The sequence below is a fragment of the Manduca sexta genome, chromosome 4, assembly GCF_014839805.1.
Source record: "Manduca sexta isolate Smith_Timp_Sample1 chromosome 4, JHU_Msex_v1.0, whole genome shotgun sequence".
Lineage (NCBI taxonomy): Eukaryota > Metazoa > Arthropoda > Insecta > Lepidoptera > Sphingidae > Manduca > Manduca sexta.
In genome coordinates, this window is record NC_051118.1 from 7,542,134 (window position 1) to 7,568,277 (window position 26,144).

The following is a 26,144-nucleotide window of genomic DNA, read 5'->3' on the forward strand; positions in this document are numbered from 1 at the left end:
AGATAAAAAAGAAGTTTATTCTAATTGTTTTTCATCTTTGATCGATATTTAAATCGATTGATTCGATTTACAGTGGCAGTCGATGTAATTGTTATTCATAGTATGTAATGTAATTTTAAAATTGTGGTAATTCCATCAGAAGGTGTATTGCCAGTAACGATATCGATTAAATACATCGATATTCAGAATAAGTGTTATTACCTAAATTGTAAAGTGTACAAAACGTGTCTAAACAACAATTGCATAACATCTGATACTTAAATCGACTAAAAATTTATATAAATACTCAATTATTCACAAATTAATAATTTACACATAGATTCGATTCACCCACGATTTATCGATAGTCACAACCCTATCACTTGTAGTAAAGGACACATTCATAAGTCCACGCTAACACCCCATGAAGTGTAAATAATAATAAGTTTTTTCACAATAAGTTACAATATATTTTGTTTCCCGTGCAAGCATTCATTCGGAGAAGATAGCGAGGTTTGTTTTTACACCATTTTGAAAATTTTATTTGATATTTAATTTATTCTGTGTTGCTTGTTGTTTTGATTTATCGATGTGCTTATTATTGCGATAAAGAACGCTTGTAATATATTTTTATCGATTCTTGTCATCGATAGTTTGATCGATTAACAGTTCTTCCCTTTCCGATTTTAAATTATAACATTGTAATGTACCTCTACCCTATAAAATATCGAATTCAGATGTCATTTCCCCCCCCCCCCCCCTTATTAGGCCTTTAATAAATTCCGTTAAATATCATCTTTAAAACAATAGCCATAAAACTTCGCATTGCCTACACGTTAACAACTATAAGACTCTGTAACCACTATATAATAAAATCGATATTCCTGCAGCAACTGATGTCGTTGTTGGAGAAGCGAGAGCTGCAGTTCAGCAACGTGATTGACCGTGGGGAGGCGCTCATCGCTCAGCACCACCCCGCCACGAAGACTATCGAGACGCATTTACAGGTATGTTGTTAGAACTTTGAAAGTTTTGAGGGTAGATGAGAAATATTTTGTGATAGAATAGACGGTCAGTAATGACTTGTTTCACATACAGTGGTTTTTAAACGAGGTGCTAAGTTCGAACCCCAGATCGGTATTTCCATCGATACAATGTAGCTAATGGAATTACTGGACATTATCAGACATAATTTTTTAAATTCAATAATTTCTTAGAAGAAAATCGATAGGAAACATGCAAAATTCATTCAAGCTCAGTGTGTTTAGAATGTGGCGAAAAAGACGACACGACTCCGTATCATTTTATTGTGATTGGTTGAGAGACTGTCATGTAACTAACGCATCAGTCTCTCGACCAATCACAAACGTTAAAATTAAACATCGACTTACGAGTCGCGTTTTTCAAGCATTACTAAGGGAGCTGGATGGTTTTGATTACATCTTTAATCCGCACCATTTAGAACAATTTGTTGATTCGTTAATCACTTGTGAGTTTAATATAAGCTGAATTCAAAATTATTAAGTATTGACTTACGAATTTCGTTTTTCGGGTCATTGTAAGGGGCTGGATGGTTCTGCATACATCCATAATCTTCTGCCTCCAATTAAACTAAGAATTACCTGGAATGGTTACTCACTTGTGTATTGAATATAATCTAAGGATTTTTTTGTGCAGGTTATGCAGTCGCAATGGGCGTGGGTGCTGCAACTCACTCTATGCCTCGAGACGCATTTGAAACATACCACACAGTACCACAACTACTTCGAGGAGGTGAAGGAAGCTGAGAAATGGATATTGAAGTGAGATATTTTTTTTTTTATCTATTAACTGACGAAATATGGGTGTGTCATCTGCCTACTTCTGTATATGAAAAAGGCGTTTTTTTGTGTTTATATATTTAATAAAAGGATGGTAGCAGAATAAGCTGCATGATATGTATATTAGTTAATAGTATAGGTGCAAAAAAAAACTGTTATACTCTAGCCATATGAATGAATAATGAAACGTCTAATGAGTTTCGGCTTACCGGCTTCTTATATAGCGTGGGGCCTTATTATTCTTATTTTAAAGGGGTTATAAACAAGAATTTCTACTTTCTGTTCTGATAGAATGCATGTGTAAAAATTGGTATTCAACTATTTTATTAATGATATCATTAAGTTTTTTTTTAAGCTGTCTTTTATACTCAAACAAGAAATTAATGTAAAAAATTGTTTCAGACGAGAAGAAGCTCTAAACACCACCTTCTCGCAATCGGAATTCACTCTCGACCAAGGAGAGCGTCTACTCAAAGGCATGCAGGACCTTCGTGAGGAGCTGAACACCCACGGAGCGGCGGTCTCGCGCCTTGTGGAGGAGGCGCAGGACGTCAGGCCCGTGAAGCAACGCCGCGCGCCCGTCACCAGGCCGCTGCGGGCGGAAACCGTCTGCGCGTATAAGCATGCTAATGTGAGTAGATGGGGTTTTGTTGAGTGGGAGGGAGAGAAAGGAGTCCTAATGAGTGTATACGGTAAGGTAGAGTGAGAGGGAGATAGATGTGTGATCGATTGCCGTTGTGAAGTATATGTTTTTTGCCAGATATTAATAGATTCAGTGTTTCTAGGTGGTGATTATATAAGTTAGGCTTAACATCAGTAAGTCAGGAGTATGGTAATTTTGTTCGTAGTCGAATTTTAAAAGACTCATTCAAGAATAATTAAGAACCGTTACCGACTTATTTCGATATTTTTTAAAAAGCATTGTATCGAACATGACTACTAAATACTTATCGATTTCACCATCCTAACCTAACCAATTATCACCCACAGGTTGCCATCGAGAAAGGCTCAGCGGTGACAGTGATCGACAATTCGGGCCGCAGCCGCTGGCGCGTGCGTCTCGGCGGCGCAGGGACCGAGGTTCAGCTCCCGGGCGCTGTGGTGGCGCTGCCGCCGCCGTGTCAGGAGGCGCTGGACGCTGCTGGGCGGCTGCGAAACTCTTTGGACAGGGTAAGTTTGGTCCTTCGAGCCGGATGTTCTGTTTTAGCAGTTATATTACATGGTAGTAATTGACAGGTTACCTCATTGTACTTGATGGAAAGCGAAATGGGGTTCATATATGTCGACTGACGAGAGCTGATACTCCTCGCCAGTCGATACAATTATGTCGGCTAGTTTGAACCGGATTACTTAGTGCTGGTTGTCTGGGTGGCGTATTTTATTACGGTATGACTGCAGTGCTGAAGTCTTGGGTTCGATACCCGGATCGGGCAAAATGATGTTGGGTTTTTCTACTCAGTATCAGTCCGGAATCTGGAATTTGTGCTCGATATGGCGATAAGCTTGCCCAATCGTGGGACGCAATATACATGGCGGAAAATAGGTGCACCGGTTGCGCCTCTGCCTACCACTTAGGGATTAAAGACGTGAGTGTGTGTGTGTGTAATTAAACAATTTGATAAAATGTTTTCTAATCGAAACAGCAGCCGATGGCAAATGAACTCATTTATGATTCCTATTTTTAAGTAAATATTTAGTTATAATGAAAATATATTAATTATTATAGCACGAAGTCCATCCTTAAGCTTATTTGTGTTCTGAATGATCGAAAAATAAACAATATAACAAAGTTTGACCACCTCTATCGTGGTTATGTTTGTAATTAAGTAATGACCTGACTGATAATGATGTATACACGGTTTAAGGCATTGTCACATCAAAAGCTATTCTATATCGTTTTAAATAGCTCTCGACACATTGGCTCGATCAAAGGAAAAGGGTTAAAAATTAATGAAAAAAAAAATAATATCTATATTTTCAAGTAGAAACAGGGAAAATATAATGTTTTATGTATTTTGCAATAAATTATTTAATTAATATATTTTTTTTTGTTTTGTATTATGCCATTAATTATCAAACAAATAAGACATAATAAATATAGTTATAATGACAATAGAAATAACAAAAAGTGGAAATAAACACAACAAAAATTCAAAAAATATTCACTAATAACTCCATAAAAACAGCTCTTCAAAATAAAATATAGCAAAGCATTAAAGAACCATAGCTTAGTATAGCAAATACTTTACCGCACCCTTACCTACCTCGAATCGGTCAGTACGCACTCAACTTCCGCAACATGCGTTTACCGGACTGTGTTTGTTCCGCGGATTTGCTCGCAATGGTGTTAATATTCATGTTCATGTTAAAGGTGATCCAACTATGGCAACGGAAACAACTGCGCATGCGCCAGAATATGATCTTCGCGACCATCAAGGTCGTTAAAGGATGGGACTTTCCACAAGTGAGTATAATTTTAATAATCTATATATATATAAAAATGAATCCCTATTTCCCTTGGTCACGCCATCACGCGTGAACGGTTGGACCGATTTCACTATTTTTTTTTTGTCAGGAGAAGGTTCTTATGAAAGAAAAAAATTAAAAAATTGCGCGGAAAATTAGAAAATTTAAGAAAACTTAACGAAAATATTAATTTTATATCACTGTCAATTGTTTGAAATAACTGTTAGCGCTTGACAGAATGCGCGCTGCAAATTCATAGTTAAGACGGGGGACAACGTCTGTGGGGTCAGCTAGTATATTATAGATGTTATATCAATAAAGATATGTCATAGGTTAACATTCCAATATAAAAAATGTAAACATACATTTTTAAAATCTCTTTATTTTTATTCGTGATCACGTATCAACCAAAACCCCACAGCAGAAGCAGGAACAAGTCAGTCCCGAATCATAAGGCAACCTCTCTGCCTACCCCTTGAAGATTAAAAGTGCGTGTGTGCGCATATTTATATATATTTGTTGTATAGTTCGTGGCGATGGGCGCCGAGCAGCGCCAGGCGATCCGGCGCGCGCTCAACGAAGACGCGGAGAAGTTGCTCGCGGAGGGCGACCCCGCCGACCCGCAGCTGCGGCGGCTGCGGCGCGAGATCGACGACGTCAACCGGCTGTTCGACGAGTTCGAGCGGCGCGCCAGGGCTGAGGGTGAGTGACCAATATTATAGGGGAAAGTGTTTCTATTTTTTTTTTCTCTTTTTTTTTTTTCTTATATTTCCTACTAATCGAGATCGTAATAAGTTGTCGCTTTGGCAGCTTTAGCTTACTCCGGTAGATATCCATGTAATCGGAGGTCGATTGGGTTGTTAGGTGATAGGCTGGGCGCAGGCACACTGGACGTTTTTTGATATTGTGACCTAAAAATTTTGCCGGACAAGGTCGCTGAATTTTTTTCGCTCAGGATAGCGCAGTAGCTAATTAGTATTACTTCGGGTCATCCTTAACCGTATGCTAGAAGGCAATGTATAAAATCGTTTTATAATAAAATATAAAGAAAACCCTTTGCTTAAACTGCAACATACCACTAAAAACTAAAGAAACTAACAACACGTAAATCTGTATGGTGGGCCATATTAAGAACCGAGTTATCTTCGATCACACTACCTTCTACAATAAGAGTTCTCTTATTTTTTTGTACTGACTCGAAAAACACACTAAACCTGGTAAAGTAAAATATTATCGATAATTCGGTCATCACTACACTAGTCTGTAACTATAGTCGATAGGTGGCGCACTATGTATCAAATAACGGAACCTCTTCCCTCTCCACAGCCCAATCGTTAAAAACACAAATAAGACAATTTATAAAAACAATCCAACTTTGTTAAATCATTAGAATAAATAAACATAGTCGACTAACGAGGGAAGTAACCTTGAATGAGGTCTTCAATACATCAGCTAGTTTGCCCGCACTAATGAATCATTATTGTATATTAGCCGGTGACGAGATCAATTAAAAATAAATTGGAAATGATTCCGACGACGACGCTGTTCAACGTCCCATGGACGGGAATAAAGCAGCGGCCACAAATAAATTGATACAGAAGGTTCACTTAGTATTGTCATAGGTTTTTTTTAACTTATAAGATATCGTGCAGCTCTTTATTGGTTTTTGTATTATAGAATTTTATTTTTACTTTTTATTTCAACTACATACTTATGGACATACAGTATTTGCTAGTGGCCCCAAACTAAGCTGCTCCTGTATCTAAGGTTGCCATAATAAGGTTACAGCATAAGTGATTAACCATAAGTAGAAAACAATGCAATTTATGGTACTTAACTCTAAGGTTTAATTTATAAATATGAATCTAATATTATAAATTAGGTGAACAAACAAATTAATCAAAGAATATAATGGAACTAATTGAATAAATAAACAAATGGCCAGTATCTTGCCTTTTAGGTAGGTGTCAGACAAATAAATAAAAATGGCAAAGCCGCTATGTATAGACCTGGAACTAACAGTGTTATACTTAATCGAAAAATGTTCTTATAAACATTGATGAATTATCTGCTCTAATTCGAAATAGTATGGAAATATAGTTAATTGTAACGTTAAAATTTCGTCGTGTCACACGTTTTTCTATGGCCATAGCTGGTTGAGTGCAGTTATTGTTACTTATGTAATTGGCTAATCTCATACTTCTGTACAACCACTTTGTTGTGGCGAGTGAAGTACAATAGACCAAGAGCACGGTCACAAATGGACTGTGTGGACGATACCGCTTATCTGCCGCACTGTACGTTGCACTTCGCAACTTGATTACACCGCTGTCACATTTTGATACTTGACTGTTTTGGAAATACTATTTTACCAATTTGCAGCCTTATTGTGTTTTCGAAATATATTAGGGGTCTTTTAATGACAAAAGCTAGGGATATTTTTGTTTAGATGGTTATCAAATTTATTTGATATATTTTTTTGTTAATCACTTAGGTTAGTTTTTTTTTATTGAAGGTTTTTTTAACTGTTTTTTCTTATATTTAATATATTTATTAGTGATGAATTAATTTAAGTTTCGTTATTTCAAAATTTTTTCGAATCCCTTTTTTTCATAAATATTTGGTTTTCCATACCAAGGTTAAGATACTCAAAGACACTTACCTACCTTAATGAAACGATACTGAAGAACATTTTTTTTAAGTTACATACAAATTTGACCTAATTGAATTAACAAGATCAAGGGTTATAAATATTTTCTTAACTGCATTAATTTAGTCTTTGCTTCAAGTATCAAAACACATTTCAATCGTCCCATAGTACAATTATTGTCATTCAAAGGACGCATGCGTGTCCTACGGCAGTGGTCATTTAGCATGCGCGTGAGTGGGTCGAACTTAAAAAAAAACTTTAGTTTCGTTTTTTTACCATTTTTGGTGTCTTTTTGTAAAAAATTGTGTTAATATTTTGTAAGTTTTTTATAGTTTTAAATGCGGTGAAGTTTTTTTCTATTTTAAATATTTTATTTTAATCAACTTCAGTGTTCAAATAATATATTTGTAAACTATTATTGTAGAGTTTGTGCTCTGTTAGTGATACGCTGATTCAAGTTAATAAGTGAAATAAATCAGTTCCAATTATAAGAAATAGACGACTTTCTTGAGTAAACTCTGTGAAACGACTTGAGCCATGAATGTTCATTATTATTATTAGAAGATTTATTATAAGTATAGATAAAAGTCATTTAATAACTTTACGACCAATGAACTTACAACCGTTATAACTCAACTGTTAGCAAGAGGATATATATTTTAATTGAGGCCTGTACCTATTATTCCTTCTAAAGTGTATCAGTCTATATTTTTTAAACATGCCCCTGCTCTCGCAATCCCAAGTGCATATGTCTACCTGTCATTTGCTCTTAACTGACCCTGGCAACATTAGACTAGCTATTGCTCGCGACTCCGTTCGTGTTAACAGTTTTTCCGGGATAAAAGTCCCGCTTAATATGTTCCCGGGATAAATATAGCTTATCGTACTGGGGAGTAATGTAGCTTCCTATTAAAAAAGTAATATCGGTTTATTAGCTGCTTAGATTAGCGCGTTCAAACAAACAAACTTCATGTTTATATATTATTATAAACCGTATAAATACCTAATTATAGAATCTGATATCATAAATACAGCAATATATCACACTGTTAATTGTAGACATTATGATGTTAGTGGAAAGGTTAACTGTTGCATTATGTAAATATACAACAATCACTCTTGCCAGTACATGTTAAACAGTGTTTAACCAATCTATACTATTATATAAAGTTGAAGAGTTTGTTTGTTTGAATGCACTAATCTTAGAAACTACTGATTCAAATTGAAAAAATCTTTTAGTGTAGGATAGCCCATTTATCGAGGAAGGCTATAGGCTACATACCATTACGCCGTGACCAATAGGAGCGAAGCAGTAATCATTTATATTATGTTAAATGATTAATCTTTTAATAGTTAGTAGTAGAGTTATTGAAGAATCTGACAAAATATTGAACGAATTTGATAAATTAGTTTTTAGTATAAATCATAATTGATATCCTATTAAAGGTAAATTTTTTTGAAACTTCATAAAAATTCATTTAATAATTTAAAACCTGACTGAATATAAAAGTGAAACAAGTTAACAACTTTGTACATGCAATTGTTATTTTTAATTCGTTTATACTGTAACTGTAATATATATTTGATTAAAAAATCAGCCCTTAGAGAATTAATTAATTATTTCAAATATCGAATTAGAAGCACTGGCTGAATTTTATTTTTAATCTTAAAATATCAGAACTCTGTATTGGAATTTAATAGTAATATATTGATCTGAAGTTTCTTTGGTTCCTATAATTGATTATTTAGCAGGGAGAGTGTGGTGGTAACTGAAAAAAGTTACTATTTCGATTTTCGTACTTAGAATTTGTTTAGGATTTTGGATCCCGTAGGATATAAATTAGTCGCATTATATAAATTTGTGTTTTTTTTATGTAGAATTGAATAGTTTTTTGTTTTCTAGAATCTTTTGTATTGGGCAATGCATATTTTATCCAGCAAAGTAGTGGCTGGTTCTTATTAAGGCGATACCTCAAGGTCCATTTTCATACATTTTGTTTCACCTTTAATCTGGGTAACTAAACAAGTATTGGCAAGTAAAGAATTTAAATTCACGTCTAGTTAGTGATTAGTTCTCGCAGTTGAAGAAAAAACGTAAAAATAATTAATAATCATGGATATTTCTGCCTTTAAAATTTCGTCATATTAAATTTTAAAGGCCGAAATATCCATGATTATTAATTATTTTTACGTTTTTCTTTCAACTGCGAGAACTAATCACTAACTAGACGTGAATTTAAATTCGTTACTTGCCAATACTTGTTTAGGTACTCAGATTAAAGGTGAAACAAAATGTATGAAAATGGACCTTGAGGTATCGCCTTAAGTTACCCTATTCCTAGTCTTTGTAGGTTCAAAGTAATATAAATGATTGTTTATTTATATAACTCATTATCTCGACTAATCAATTTTTATAACAGATAATAATAAGACTAATATGTGAGTGCTAAGTGACAGTGACAAACGTAAGTGATTTAATTGAACATGAAGAGGATAAAAAGGATATTCTCTTTCGGGAAAGGAGGTAATGTCTCACATTCTTTGTTCTAATCAAACAACGAAAATTGTTTCCACCTTCAGATCTAATTCATTATCTATTTAAGGAACAGATTTCCCAGATGATGTCAGTCGACATACCTCTGCACACCCACAAGGGCCATGTATAAACTAATAAAAATACCCATGTAACGACTTTTTAATAAGTTGGCTGTTTGTGGACGTCACAGATGGAGGTAGTAATGTTGAAGTATTTTATGCGTCTGGATTCGTAACCAGGAAGATTTTTTACAATCGCTAACGCTAACGTTATGTATGAGAATGAAACTAGCGATAGACTTACCGATATCGATGTTATTCTCATATTTTTTTTTATTTCTATTAACGTTTGCGATTGTAGTAAGGTATCTTGGTTCATGCCTCTGGTTAGCTTTATCAAAACTTTAGATTATCATTCAGTTTAGGTCTTCTGGCGATACTTCCTTACAGTCGTACACCCTTGGCGAAGTGGTTATCGTCATAAATGGTCAAAGTTGCTTGCGGCTTTTGTGAGACTTCTCTATATCTGTCCCTCCCGGTGATACGTTATCTATTATCTAGACAGACTATTGGTTTAATATGTAAAAAAAATACTGGCCTTAAAGGAAATGATTTCGAAAGCATTAGAATATTGGTTCACTATGTAAAAATCTTTTACTGGCCTTAAAGGAAAGGAGTTGATTAGAACTGTAGGTATATATTATATATTAGTAGATATTAATTAGCTTCGTGAAATATTCAGATCATTAGCGTCCTGACCCCGTGAAGCAGATTAGTAACTTGTGAAAAGTGATTATTGACATCAAAATCAGAACTTCTGTCAAACTTAACGGGTGCAGTAATCACTAAAGGAATTGATTCTCTCGTCGAGCTTTCTCACCCAACCAACTTAGATTCGGTCTATTCCTCACAAACTTACCAAATATAAAGCATTACTTATTTATAATTATGATGGTGCTCATAAAATCTGGATTAAGTGTTACATTGCTCCAAGATTAACGCCTTATTGGTGGTCTTTGTGTCCAAAATAACCAAGTCACTGAATCATTCGATTCAGAGAACTCTGTTCTGATTTTGACGTGTGATTCAGTAGGAGGCGTGAGTCAAATCATTATTCGTTTTGATGCTTGGATTTATGAATGGGATAGTAATATTAATATCAAATAAGAATTTTTACTTAAGACATCGACGGTTGGGTAGGAAGCAGTCAGCAGAAAGGGTGCCACAACATATAGTTACTACTAAGATGTATAAATGCGGTCTAAAAATCGTACTTATCAAAATAAGCTTTTATATAAGTTATGAAAGAGAAGCCGGTAGGAATCGGATTATATGGACCTTTCGCCCCTGATAGGTAGCGAACATTGTTAAATGTTGATATAGCATATATGAGTTTGGGTTCTTGTGATATTTGGATTTTCTAACATGATGCTCCATGTGACATTGGGCAAGTGGTCGGTTAGAACTAAGTCAAATCCTTCCCACATCATTGTTCTAAAAATATGTTTCAAAATTCTTCCTACATCATTCTTCTAAAAAGTGTCTTACCTACACATTGGAGTTTTAAAGTTTTATTAATGACTGAATGAGTGAATCCTCCTAGCCAAATTTTTGCTACGACGGCCAATCTTAACAAAGATCAACCAGATACGCCGGAGATATTATAGTGCATAAGTGTGTGTGCAGTGCACAGGTAAACTCTAGGTTTCTTCACTTTCATAGTCCGTTGAGAAGGAATTCGACATAGCCGAAGAGAGATCAGGCGCAAGACCAACGGCCTTACGTGCTTTCTGAGGCACGGGGGTATCACACCGCCAACTTACTGACTTCGAGCTGCGAAGTAATTTTTAAGATGGAAAAACCCGATCATAATTGTTTTGGCCTGACCCGGGATTCGAACCCACGACCTTAGTGCCATAGCCGTACTCTTACTGCATACGCATGCATAGTAGATTTTGTAAATAAATTGAATTTATGAATAGAAGACTATCAGCTCCGGTATAAAAGGAAAAATAATCATAATAATGTTCAATAACTACTCTATGCTGGATCCTACGCTAATACGCGGTGATGTCATGTGACCAGTGGACGCTGTCCCAATTGCAAGGGCAATTTCGTTTGACCTTGTCGCCTTGTACAGATTTAGTTCACGCGTTGAAGATTATCAGCCTTTTATGTTCCACTGTAGTAGGGCTTCCCTACAGTTAGGTGTGTTTTCCTTTTAAATATTTTTCGTGTTGCTTTATGGATGAAAGAAATAAATCGAAAGAACAAATCGGAATAAATTGCCTAGTTGTGTTTTCTTTTCAAAATATTTTTCGTTTTGATTTATGGATGAAAGAAATAAATAATCCAAGGAACGAATCGATATAAATGTTCATCGGCCTAATTTTAATTGGTTTGTTTTCGAGTTTGAACTGGAGATAGCTATGAGCAATGTTTATGGGCCGCGCTATTACAAAGTAGATGATATTTGTTAAATTATTAGAGACGAACAACAGCACGCGGATTATCCCGTTTGAAAAGACTTTCCCGGTACAAATTTCGTTCAAACATCCTACGACGCCACTACTTGTGTGCTAAATTCAATCCAAATCTGTTCAATTGCTTCTGGGTTTACTTCTAACGAACATTCAAACATTTTCTCAAACTTTTGCTTTTATAATATTAGTAAGATATATACGTTCCTAACATTGCCAATTACCTACGGGTTATTATTATTTCTCTTTTTGACTTTATACTCTGGCTAGTGTTATCGTATTCATTGTCTGACCCTTTCGTCCTAGACACATAAAATGTAAAGGACATTAAACTGAACTTTATACAGAAAACTTGTGTATGTTGGACCCAATCTCTTAAGCATCAATGGACTTTTTATTAGTACTTCGTTCTTTATTGTCTGATAGTATAATAATATCAGCCTTATTCGTCACATGTGTAGAAATTTACTACAGTTAATTTGATTTTCTTCGTTCAACTTTCCAACCCTCTTTTAAAACTAATGCTTCACATATATAAGGTTCCTTTTTGAATAATTCAAAAACCCAACTATGAAAGGAAGTAGAAATAATAAAAGTCAAATATTTTTCACATTCAGTATTCGAAAGCCAGACAGCGATAATAATGGTAATGGTGGAAAACTCGTGTGTTTCAACATTGCCAAGTGCAAAGACATTAAATAGTTATAGACTGGCAGCAGGAACAAATTTGTGCTCCGAAACTTTTTACAAATTGGTGATAAGTCGTTGTCTTTTTTGAAATATCCGAGTTAGATGTTACAACGTTCTTAGATATTGATACAAAAATGACATATTTACAGAAAATATGCTAATATGCGCATTAAAAACGTGCAAATCACGATATGTAACAAATATGAAGTATTTAATGTTTGTGTTTTGCTATTTCACAGTAGATTGAGTCACCATCGCATGAGCAAAATTTTTATCTAACCAAAACTTACCAATGTCACACTCACACACACACCATCACGCATTTATTCCCGAAGGGGTATGCAGAGACGTAACCAGGGCACCCATTTTTCGCCAAGTGTGTTCCGTCCCATGATGTGATAGAGGGTGAGCCTATTGCCATATCGGGCAGAAACTCCAGACTCCGGGCAGATACTGAACAGAAAATCTCACATATCACTTTACCCGACCCGGGATTCGAACCCAGGATCTCAGAGCGCTTTCGTACTGCGCATGCAGTACAACTTTGCCACCGAGGCAGTCCAATGTCCGCTCTATATAATCTTACAACTCTTTGGCCAAGTGTTACGTAACTGGGGCCTTATTCTCTATCCCGCACGTTATGTTAACAGTGCGTAACAGGCACGGAACACAACGCGTCATGTTTAGGACTATAGAAATTTGGCTTACAGAATACCATTCCACGCATATTTCTCGAAGATAACATGACACGGCCGTGTTACGCGTTTACACTATCATACAGAATAAGGGCCCTGGACGTCGCCGAATGCTATAATGTGAAAATATTTGGTAGACATTCGGATTCATTGAGACGTTTTATTTCCTTGACAGAGATTTGGATTTGGCGTTATTGAATTTTACGTTTATTGTAGAAGTAACTTAATATGGCGTTTCCTACGTGCTTCAACACTTTTAATATGTCCTTTCTTTGATTTTGGGTTTTTGTGGAGGAATCATTTTAGATATTATGCCACTGTTTTATATCATCATTGTAGCTCTTATGTGTTATATCGTTTACAAACCATTGTATTTCTACTAAACGTAGGCATAGAGTTAACAACGAATTTGTGTTCTGAATTCTTGCAGCTTTGACCATACTGTAATTTGATTAAGTTAACGTGGGTGTTAGTCAGCCTTTTGGTCACAATTCGGTCGGTGCGTGATTTGTTATGAGGATTTATAGCTTTTGCTGATAGGAGAGGATCTGATATTTCTATTTGACTGCATAGCGGTAAGAACGTCGCGATGTTCTTTAAAACTTTTTTTTTTTATATCAGTAGCTAAGGAAATTTACATATGGTAGAGTAAACGATTATTATCGGCTATAAGTGGTCACCACAGCTGTTAAATACTAAAATTGTAGTAGACATTATTGTAGAGGCTTAAAACCCGTTATAGCGGTCCACGTATGTCGTGTTCTGCAATCAGCCTGTGTACATGCTGTTTCAAACAGGCCGGCATAATTTAGACGATTGGCGAGAGGTAACCATCATCTCCCAGTAGGCAACGGCTTGGCTATGCCTTTATCATTGCCATGGGGGGGCGGATGCTGCTTACCAACAGGCGGACCGCTTGCTTCTTTGACTACTAAGAAAAAATAGAAAAAGAATAACTTTTTTGTCGACGCAATCTGGACCTCATTTCGCATACCATAAGGAGTAGCGGGATAACTTTGCCCAAAAAAAAACATCTGGCTATGCGCTGATTTATTTGGCTACCGTCAAAGTTTGCGTTTATTAAAACGGGTCGTGATAGCTCGTCGGTTGTCGGACTGCGGTAGTGTTGCCATGCAAGATATTAGCGGCAGGGACGTGTAATGACGTCGCAATGCGCCATATTACAGGGAAACTAAATTAAGGGGAGCCATGCAGCGTGCATGTTTGGTATGCTAAATGGTGCGGTGTGGATTTGCATTTGATTTTTTTTTACTGCTACTTGGAAATGATAAATGCAATTTTTAGGGACGTTTTCGGTGTATGGAAACGTAGTAATGTTTTAATGTTTTTAGCTGACGAAAATGAGGCAATTTGGGTTTGAAAATCAACTGCACAACCCTTCAAACAATAAAATGATCGTAATTAGGTAATGTTTAAAAATCATTTAGACATCGGAAAATACCAATTTTGGATTCAGCGAATAATAAATTAACTGAGTTCTGAAGTAAGAAACATACAAATACACGTCGAATTGATAACCTCCTTTTTCGAAGTCAGTTAATAATTACTTAATAAATCACATAATATATAGTTTATAAATTGTAATTACAAATATAAAAAGTAATTAACGAGGCTCCTACAACGTACTTAGTGTCAAAATCCCTTTGAAGTGAAATGTACGAGCTGTATCGATTTGACGAAGTCTAGGCGTGGTCCTGACCTGAAACCGGGAGCCTTGTTACAATATATTATATGGCAATTTGATTTTATGAGATTAGAATCAGAATAAATGAGCTAGACTTGGAGTATTTTTTTGATTGAGCCGTGTTACAATAGTTTAAAGTTATATGGCAATATGATTTTTAGTGATTAGGATTCGAATAATTTCATTAGAGACAAGTTTTTGATTATTTTGTTGGGTGTAATGATAAAATATTGGAAAGCGTAAATATTTCTATGTTTAAATGTTAATCCTAAACTAAAACAGTTGTAGATAAGACTTGCTTAGCCGTTGGACTATAGGTAACCTAAGGATTGTAACATTTTTTTTGCAATTGTTGTTCATTATGCCAGTTTCAAGTTGGGTATTATTTATTCATTTAAAATACTAGACTAATTAATTTCATTTTAAAATAGAAAGAGGTCGTATATGTGTATATTGAGTTCCTTGTGTCCATAAACAGGAGTAAGGATTGGCAAAAAATTAAAAGTATTGTTATAACGGGGAAATTAATGACGGGGCTGTATGAGCTAGAACCCTTTGTTTTCCCAATAAAAAGAGAAAATAAAAAAAAATCTGTAGTTTAGTTGGAAAAGTTGAATAATATTAGCGGCATTTCTGGGTGCCAAATATCCGAAAGGAAAGAGTTACCCTAAAAGAACTTACTTATGGTATTTTTAATTGCCATAAATTTGAAAGAATAGAGTAACTGCAAATAATGTCTTAACTTGAACAAACAAAAATAGATAAAATGCAGTAGACTATGAGATTCATATTATATTCTTTATGTAAAGAAATAAATATTTAAGTTTTCATTACGTTAAGCTAAAATTAAAAAAAAACTAATTTAAAATGAGGTTTATGTGATAAGTTTTAAACCTCTTTTTAGATTTAAATCCAATAAAAAAAAAGTCAAACCATTTTCACGTGCAAACGCTTTGACTATGAAATTTCTAACTGCATTGTATATTATTGCTTGATGAAATACAGCCAAACACCTAGGAATTTGTTAATTATAATCAATTATAATTAACTACATTTACATATAATTTACCAATATTCTCTCTTCCAAATAAAGTTGTAAGTTCTCAACGTGGACAAACTACCATTAATAGTATAAAAATGATTAGTAAGGCGGTAAGAGTCCAATCAAAATGATTGCAATAATGATGTCATGATTTTCGAACACTCCGCCGCGACCTTGTGCTCGCGTGAAATACGACCGAATTGTGACAGTGATAACGTTGCAATTTGCAATTTCCAATCGCACTCGTTGTAGGTGGCGCGCCGTGCGCAGAGGAACGGTACGGTAGGTGATTTGTAGCGGTAAGATTTAAGCTGAAGAAACTGGGAAGCACAAAAAAAGAAATTTCTTCGACTTAATAACATGATAAATAATAGTTTTTTTCAATAATATAGAAGTTTTAATAAGTGTAAAACAAAAAATGACTTTTTTTCAATTCTAAAAAAACGTGATAATAACAAGTTTTACTTTTTTTCCAAATAATATTTCGGTGTTAAACATAATTTATGCATGAAGAACAAGAAAAATTTGAATATATTGCGCGTTTCAAAGTCGCAGTTTGTAACGAATGATATAAACACTGTAGCGTAAAACTTTTTGCGTTAAACTCGTATCGCGATAGATTTAATGTATGTTTCACACGCGCTTCGCGCATGACGCTTCAATTACTCAAATTATGCTTCACAACGACTAAATCACTGTAAAGTGTTCGTTAAATTGGATGCACCTCGGGAGCTGTGATTTACGTCATCCGTTGGCAGAACAGATATCGGGATGTATTATATTTTTTTCTTGACAGAATTAACACCCTCTCCTTTGAGAAAAATATTGCATCCTATGTAAAAATATAATGTGACTACGATAAAAGTATACCGAAAAATATATATACTAATCGCATAAAAAATCTATCGCGTCAATTTAAAAGCACCAGAATCGATACAACCGCCCGTAGTGTCGGCGCGCGATTACGTAACCTAACGGGCTCCAGACGTTTATTTCGCGACGCAGTTGCCATACCGTTCCTCCCTACACGGCGCATTAGCAGATCAACTGATCCAAGACAATTTTTCAGTCGGCCCACTACCTCTGCGGTGCAACGGTGCACCAATTTTTATACATTTTTTATACTTACCATTTAATAGATATTAAATGTTAGTTAAGTTTATACTTGTGTACGTCGAGAGAACAGTAGAGAGGAGCTATGTGTGCACGCATCGACCAGGTGGCGTTTTTTTTTTTTTAATGTTTGTATACAAATGTGTTTGTGTTTTGTGAGGTGTTTGGAGTTCAGTTTGCGAAGGATACGGTTTGGTATAGTTAAGATATTTTGATTTGAGACACCTTTTTGTAAGGTATTTCTAAATCCATTATAAATATGATAGCTATTTAGCACTTACCTTCTAGTTAGGTTGTTTTACCGGCGTAATGCAACTATTGATTGATTCACGTGTTGTTAATGTTTACATTGCCGGTGATTTTTTAAAGAGAATACGAACAAGTTACAATTTCAAATTGAAATCCATGTAGTTAATGTATAATTTCGTATAATACAAAATTATATTGTGAGGATAGAAATATTGTAAATATAACACTTCAGCATAGTCCTCACGAATGCACCGTTTTAAAATGGCATTATTTTTTATATGTAATATTTAGAGAATCATCTACCTGAACTAATTCAGCCTAGACGAAAAGTCCTCTACTGAAGAGCCATCTCAAAAACAAGTATCTACTAGAAACTTAGATCTGTTCAGCTAATAAGACAATTTTTTAGATTTAAGACTATAATATGTTCCATTTTTAAATTCATTTATAACTATTTTCAGTCAAGGTTTTTGGCTGTATATTTTTTTTAGAACTATAATAGCTTGTTCCATTTTTAAATTTATTTGACATCATTTGCCCCATTTTTGACATTATATAATTTTATCTTATTTTGTACTATTCGTGAAGTTCTACATTCCATTTTTGATCTCCGTTTATTTCGCGATCTATTTATATTCGCATGCCGCTTGTAGCATTCGTTCCAGTGATCTGTTGAAAAAAGTAGCGCTTTGTTCATGACGTTAGTGCACAAATATGTCTCGTTAATCATCAGTATCTATTCAATATTGTATCTGTTTTAAAAATATGTGGAATACAATTTTTGATTCTCAATAATTGTATACTTTAAGGATGTCGCTGTTTTTATTTTCATAGAAAAGTGTTTTCGTTACATTTAACTTAAATATTGGTTTCAAAATCAATTCTCAAATTCTTGACTCATCATTGTTATTAGAATTGAAATTGCTTTGTACTTTAATATTTTTGAACTTTTTAATATTTTGATGTTACAACGAATCACAGTTTTAGCTACTTTAGCCGAATTTCTATCTAAGTGACTAGGACAGCATAGATCGCGTAACGTGTGACGCTCGGAAGGGCGTCGACCGGCCGAGAGCGGTCGCCGGTGACTGGCTGGCCGGGGATCAATGGAACAGGCTCGGTGGCGCGCCCTAGGGCTAGGTTTAGGCTAAATTCTGGACTAAGGGTTGCTGACGGGTTTTGGGACGAATTTTGTATCATATATGATGCACCACAACTGGGAATAGACCTCTTTTATTTAGGTGATTGTAGGTTATGTTTTTTTTACTCTATTTATACTATAAATTGGTTGGAACGGTTATGGACTAAATATTGACTATTGATATTTTTAAAATATTTACTTTTAGGACCAATAAATTGATCATTTTTATGTAAAGAAATAAATATTGGAATCTTTTTTTAACATACATGTCATTGCCATCGTCTGTGATATAATCTGTCTTATTTTTCGTCATTTCGATTATAATAAGTACACAAATATATCCTTATATCAAATATAGTATTGAAATGGATTTGACCCAAGCAGTCTATGGTATATCCTCGGCCAAATGCGTCTGAATTTTCTATTAAAGGATCATGTGGGTGAATTGATTTTAAGTGATCATTATCTATCATAACTACATACATACATACAACAGTTATATGTTGGTGATGCTTTGTTGATGTTCAACAATAAAGAAATAGGAATGAGTAGGAGTTTGATGATTTATTAAGTCCTCAAAAAATACTAAAGGGAAAGAAATTAACATAAACTCGCTCTCTTTACAGAGGAATCCAAAAATGCCGCGAGGATCTTCACAGAACAGTCGACACACCTGCTGGAAAGGCTGGAGATATTGGAGAGGCAGCTGCACGAGCGGATAGCGAGCCATATCCCGCGTGACCTGGACACGCTTGAACACCTGGTGCTGCAGCACAAAGACTGGGAGGGGGCGCTGCACGCGCTGTCGAACGATGTCGAGGAGGTGCAGAACACGTTCAGAGGTATGTTTTTACTTTGTTATTATGTATATAAATGTAGGTGAGAAGTTTATTTCTTTACATCTCAATTAGGTGGGTAAAATAGTGTAAACTCATATAATTATGATGCCTTCTGTAAAGTCAGTGACCGTTCTAAACCTAACAACAAAGTTTTAAGGTCACGGCAGTTTTCTGTTAGATTTTATGGGATGTAAAGATTTTAAAATTGTTTCATTTAAAATTCAATTTTTTTTACAACGTAATGACAAGACGAACAACTTAATTGATAGTAAGTGAAGGAGCTCTCCATAAATAAGGCATTCAGAGCCCGAATTTAAAAGAATAAACCACTGCAGTGAGTTAACCGCTGGGTGGTCACTCAGGGAACCTTTAGTTCCTACATTACTACTATTTAGGCTTACTAAAGTAATTAAACTTTAAACGCATTCAGCTACCAAAGATATTGATCCTTTCCCAGCATCTGATCAACCATCTCTCATTCCAGGCATTGCACTAAAGACACCGGCGATGAAGAAGAGCCTCGACAAGGTGATGGGCAAGTGGAACGACATGCAGTCCAAGAGCCAGCTGTTTGTTGAGAGGTATGGAGCTTATTTTGATACTTATTATCTATAAATCCTAGGAAGCGATGAGGAAGATAATCGAAAATCTGGTTCGAATTACCACTGCCTGTATCTAGGAATCTTTTAAAGGCTAACCAATATCTGGCTCGAAGAACCACTGCCTGTATTCAGGAATCTCTTAATGGCTAACCAATATCTGGCTCGAAGGACCAACATTTTATTATGAGGAATCGTTGAAACTTTTTTTGAGGTATTGAAACAAATTAGTTTAGCTAGTTTTACGTATTTACTTGTCAGCTGGTATGCGGTACCAGTTCCTCGTGTATTAGATAAATAATAATTCCATTGTTCTAGTAAACGAAGTCAAAGGATTTATCCATCACAAAGTTTTTAAACGTGATTAACCTTATTTCGGCAGCGTTCTGGCAAAATGCCAGATGGCCATCGCTTTGTTTGGCACTGGATGGCTGCCATAGATATCAACAAGATTTATAATGGGGGTTGTGCAATCGGTCAATACTTGGCCGGTAAGCATGGGGTCATGGGATGTTTAAATGCAACGTGGATGTAAAGGGAATTTTGTTGATATTTGACAAAAATGTCCATACGTAGGATCTCCACTATCTATAATGAAATTTGTATAAAAGTGCCAAATATTTATATATTTTTCTATTCCCTTAATAGATTTATAAATAAATGTAGAAGTTCTTTTTAATGGCATGTTATAACATCTATATTGTATTCATCAGTTACTTGCGGTTAAGCTAAGTATGCAATTTTCTCAAGCAACGTTGTGTTCATCTTTAATTGGTACATGTATTAGTTATTAAGCCTGTGTAAAGTGAATTAGACTGTTGAATATACGTACTGTTGATGTTCCTATTATAGTATATAATAAATTTAAAAAAATGTACCGGTAATTAAGATGGAGAATCTGGACTCCTGTGTCTAGTATACTGGTTGTAAAGTCGATGCCGTTTCAGAAAACCTAACTTAATTATTCCAAATATTATGTCTACTGATTTCACTTGCCATGTCTACTCTGAAGTTTATGAGTTCACCACCCCTCTTTAATTCCTCTTTGTCTTTGTAAACAGCTGTCATGTCACTCGTGACTATCTTCACTCAAGTAGGTAGGATGAAAAATAGTAAACAAGTTTATATCATAAAATATTAGCATAAAATATAAGGAACCATGCATATCTTAGACAAGTTCACATTTCTGTCCAAAATATTAGGTTACGTTTACTAAGCCGAATGCATTGTGATTATTATGATGTGTACGTATGTTTGTTCCAGACTGAAGTTCGTGGAGATAGTAGTAAACAGTATGGAGGAGAATCACCAGACGATCTCAGAATTTGAGATCAAGCTGGCGCAGTTCAACGACCTGCCCAATGACGTCGAACTGCTTAAAGACGTTAGTATTATGGTGTTTTTGATTGTAATTTTTTGTATATTCACGATTAATACGATTTTTTTTCATAAAAAAATTTTCTTTATTGTTAAAATCTGCTTCAGGCCATGTGATAGGCAAAGTTATTGTCATTAAGCAAGTAATAATAATTTAAATAGTATACTCTGAAACAAAGTTTTCAGCATGAAAGTGGCTTAAATATTAATCTTACATGCTGCTGTTATGATCACTTTTTGGTCCAAAACTCAATACAATAATATCTCATAATTTCATCCCTGCAGATGCACGAAGACCTGCTCCGCATGCAAGTAGCAGTCAGCAAGCAGCAGATCCAGGTGGATCAAATGAACGACGACGCTGAGAACTGCAGGCGTCTGGTGCAGAGCTCCCGGGAAACGCTGCCACACTCCTCGCTGCCGAGGGCCGGCAAGCATATCGATCTGGAGAGGCTGGACAAGGAGGTCTCTCAATTGAATAACAGGTGGAATGGCGTGTGCACACAATTGGCTGAGAGGTGAGTTGTACACCGAGACAGGGCGGCATAATTGTGTCAACTCGCGAGGGATAAAGATCGTCAGTCAACACTATCTGAACGCACTCAGATGTAGAGGGCCCATTATGCCCATTATCCTATAAAAAAAGCAACAGAAAAAACGCAAAGTAGAGAATATAGATTCAGATTAGCATTTTGTCTTGTTTGATGACTTAGTTTGAGGATTGTAGAGATCGACCTATTGGAAGCAGCCAGCTTCGATTTCGATCTGGAAATCTTTGGGAGAGGCCCATATGCAGCAGTGGACATACTGCAGCTGATAATGATGATGGTAGAAATGATTATAGTCTAAAAATATATCTAGTTCTTTTTTTATTGCTCTCTCATTCCAACAGACTACGAAGCTGCGAAGCCGCCTACCAGCTCCTGCGTAACTACAACGCCGGCCTGGAGAAGGAGGCAGAATGGATCGACGACACATACAACAAGCTGCAAGCCCAGCCTCCCATCGAAGTCAGGCCCAAAGAGCAGTTCGAACCCACCAGGGTACAGTATATACAACAGAGTGGCTATCTTGTGATTTAATACAGTTTTTGATCTAGGAATCAGTTGCCGTCTATTTCCGTCATTGTTGATTGTTATGTGGTTGCCGTCTATATACGTCACTTTTGGTAAATCGTGCTATTACAGTATAGTATATCTAATTCTACTAGGATGAATGTCGACCTAACTTATATTACAGACTAAGTCATGATAGCATTTGTTCGAATCGAAATACTCAAGAACCAAGCGATAGTAAGTTGTTTTAAAACGGTAGAGATTTCTTTTTGTTACGTGCACACGAAAACGTGGGTATAATTTTTCTGTTAAAACCACAAGGGTTTGGTGATGCATGATATAATAAGTAATTAAAATAAATTAATCCACAAATAATTGAATATCTGTAAAAAAATTTGCATGTATAGATAATAATATTATGACGTATAATGGGCACAAATAACGGCTATCCCCTAATATATATAGTTCCTTCACATCCCTTATTAATTTCATAACTTGTCCCAAATTCTTTATGACAGACCACGTGAATTCCACGAGAAGTTACTATTAAATCGCCGAGTAAGCTAAGATTTGGCAAAAAAATATTCTAAATTTAATAAAAAAATAGCACGGTAAAATAACGTGTATAGGCGTCTTTATTGTCATAGAGAACTCACACTATTATAAAAAACATGGATATTAATTGTATGAGCATGATTAAATATTCGGGTGTTGTGGCCTACAGAATCTACTGACAAGCGTTGTGGAGAGGACGCCTAAGATCGAAAAGGTTAACGTTGACGGTGGAAGATTCATAAGAGAGGCGAAGGTAAATATCCTTGTGCTAACCCTGAAATTACTGTGTTTCTATTTCTATCGCATTGTGCTGAGTCATCTGAGCGTTTGGTGAGATTTTCCTGAGATGACGTCATATGACGTCTAGATTATTTTGTCTTATTTTGGACTTATACCACATTGGAATTAGTCTGAATATTAATCAATAAATTACATTAAATATTTATCTTATAACGTCATAATACGTTGTACCAGAAATTCGACGTGATATTACGTCTTATCTACCAAACTCAGATGATTCAGTGGTTGTAATCGTTTTGATGAATGGATTCTGAAAGGTTGCAAGGTGTCATACCGGTCCAGCGTCTTCTGTCTTGTCACATTGCTTCTCGGATGTTCCTTTTGTCTCTGGGTCTTTTGTGGTCTGTACAGCGGTGTTTCATGCACTACAAGTTTTTTAATTTAATTTTTAACGCATGCTAATGCTGCGGCTGCTTGCCTAATTCTAACGCTTGAGCGAAAACGTTTTAAAAATAATAACGAAGCTTGATTTTCTTATAACTAGTTTCGCTTCTCTACTAAACATTAACACGTTTTGAAAGAGACGTTTGTTAGTGACTGGAAAATATTAAAAAAAGAAATGCAATATATTACTGCACAGTTTGTGACTAAAATAAAGATGGCCGCAATTACTAGCCATTATAAACGGCAATTTTATTTGGAATACAACAAATTTCGTTGCATGCAGTGTGACCTGCCGTGTATAGAACATGTGTTAGTGTTGCCAAATTATAATGAAGAAGCTACCAATATGGTAGGTTAATTTGTGTTGTATTTTAATGTTTGTTTTTGATGTTTCAATGTATATAAAACGCTTCGGGGCATAGACAAGTGCACGAACATGTCAAAGAGAACTGCACTCAGCTCTTGGTGTCGCACGCTTAAACCTGTTTTCGAACAGGGATTTGGCATGACCTTTCGCGGTTACGGAGCTGGACTATCAGTGTTGCCAGTTATTGACGTATGGAAGACTACTACAAAAAATAAAATAAAGAGATGATGTAAGAATGTACATTTTGTAAAAGTCAGTGTAAGTATAAAAGATACTACATGTCGTATGTGAGGTTATGAATGAATTAATTCTAATATGCTATAACATTGCAAGCAGATTGTTTAAAATTAAATTGTTTTTAATGATTAAATCTTTAGTCAAACTCAGTAGAAAGCTACTTTTCTACCAAAAACAGTCTGCTCAAACTAACAATACAAACCTAACCCGCTTCGACCCTAACACGATAGATACACTCGTCACGATGCCAGCGGTACTCGGAATGGCTGTGCGAGGAAGTCCATCCGTCCCTGGACATGAGGCAGCTGAAGCGCCAGGCCGACGTGCAGCAGGCGGAAAGGATGAGGAGGCACGGCATGAACGTGGATCCTGAGAGGGTTCCCGTGGGAGCGGAGAGCGTCGCGAGGGAGTTGGACGAGCTTAATGCGAAGTATCAGAGGCTGCTGGATATGTTATATGAAAGGCTGAGGAGGATAGCAGCGGCCAATCCAGGAGATATTGTTACGCTGGTAAGTGATGTTTTTTTTAAATACCGGAGACCAATAAGTTATAAGGGTTTGTTTTGTATGTAATCGAATACAATAACAAAGTAAAATTATTTTATATCAGTTTTATGAATTGATCTCATTTTTTATTAGTGTCCGGTATCTTTTTTTGTTCTATTATGTTATACATAGTTTTTCGTAAATACTCATTACCAGAACCAGATATCGTAAAGGTCGGTTTAGAACGATTTGTTATTTTTTTTAATTTTCTAGTAAAATCGTTTGACAATGTCATTTGTTTTGCATTTGTAAATATTTACCTGTTAAATACATTATACAAAATATAGGTATACATGCACGAAATATTTAATGTTGACCTGTTCGTTAGAAGGAAATAACAACAACATTACTTCATATTTTAATTAGATATGTTAAATGCACGCCGTGTTAAGGAAAATATTTATATTATTCAGATGAAACAACTATAACATATTATGTAGGTATTAAATAATAAAAAGGACTGTTTGATTGAAGTATAAAAATATTAAATGTAGGTTTATTGGAAGACTGCTTTGGTATTGTATGGAGCGAGATTTTTTCACATTTATATCGCGACTAGGTTCTGAGCACGTCTTTTAACATCTTATAAGTATTAATGCTTCAATACAAAATATGTCCCTATGTATTATCATAAGTAACTGTTTCATAGGTGAGAAAGAGAGAAAACAGTTAAGGTAGCTCATATTTTAATAAACAATATATTCAAGGTCCTTATTTTCTTGAAAACTCGATACTACACCAGAAATATATAACACCATATTTTTTTAGATGTTTTGCTTTACAATTTACTAAAATTATAAAATTACGTAATACGGAACGCGTAAACATTTGAATAGTAGTATTTTTTTAATGCTGCCAACATAATGTCATTATGTTCGATATTCAAATATTTATAGTGAGAATTAACAATGACGTAATAGTACGTGTTTATAGAATAGGAGGTAAATTGGCGCCACACGTGAGTGTAATGTAACCTTCATGATGTCACTCGATATTGTGGGACCTTGGCAGAGGATTTTTATGTTCAAATTATAATTAATTGGCTTTTATGGGTCTCCATTGGTCGCGTAATTCCTTAAGATTTTAACAGCGTTATAAATACCTTATGTTTTTTTTGTTACTGTAAAAGGAAAAACAATATTGTTAAATTAATCAATGGGAATATTAAAAACGTATATAGACGTCATCTGCCCGTAAGTGCATATTACATTAAAGTATAAGCAAAACCGTATCGTTCGAGAAATTTATATATGTTTTGTACGAATTGACTGTATCATAATATAAAAATATCATACATTTTGCTAAATTTACCTAACGAATA

At 35.3% G+C, this 26,144-nt stretch overlaps 1 protein-coding gene across 24 annotated transcripts in view; it reads left to right on the plus strand.

Annotated features, from left to right (window-relative positions):
• Positions 1-26,144, plus strand: part of LOC115452387 (dystonin) — a 245,921-nt gene that overhangs the window by 110,435 nt on the left and 109,342 nt on the right. For 21 of the 24 annotated variants that reach the window (XM_037440549.1, XM_037440503.1, XM_037440458.1 and 18 more), the window contains 13 exons: positions 870-986; positions 1,657-1,781; positions 2,202-2,430; positions 2,790-2,969; positions 4,171-4,263; positions 4,793-4,967; positions 19,192-19,407; positions 19,889-19,985; positions 21,267-21,387; positions 21,666-21,898; positions 22,273-22,423; positions 23,160-23,243; positions 24,509-24,787. In XM_037440549.1, coding sequence (XP_037296446.1) covers positions 870-986; positions 1,657-1,781; positions 2,202-2,430; positions 2,790-2,969; positions 4,171-4,263; positions 4,793-4,967; positions 19,192-19,407; positions 19,889-19,985; positions 21,267-21,387; positions 21,666-21,898; positions 22,273-22,423; positions 23,160-23,243; positions 24,509-24,787 — 2,100 coding nt within the window. Of the gene's footprint in view, positions 1-869; positions 987-1,656; positions 1,782-2,201; positions 2,431-2,789; positions 2,970-4,170; positions 4,264-4,792; positions 4,968-9,330; positions 9,440-19,191; positions 19,408-19,888; positions 19,986-21,266; positions 21,388-21,665; positions 21,899-22,272; positions 22,424-23,159; positions 23,244-24,508; positions 24,788-26,144 lie in introns of those variants that run through there. The other 3 variants (XM_037440542.1, XM_037440548.1, XM_037440535.1) reach the window with 3 other exon arrangements.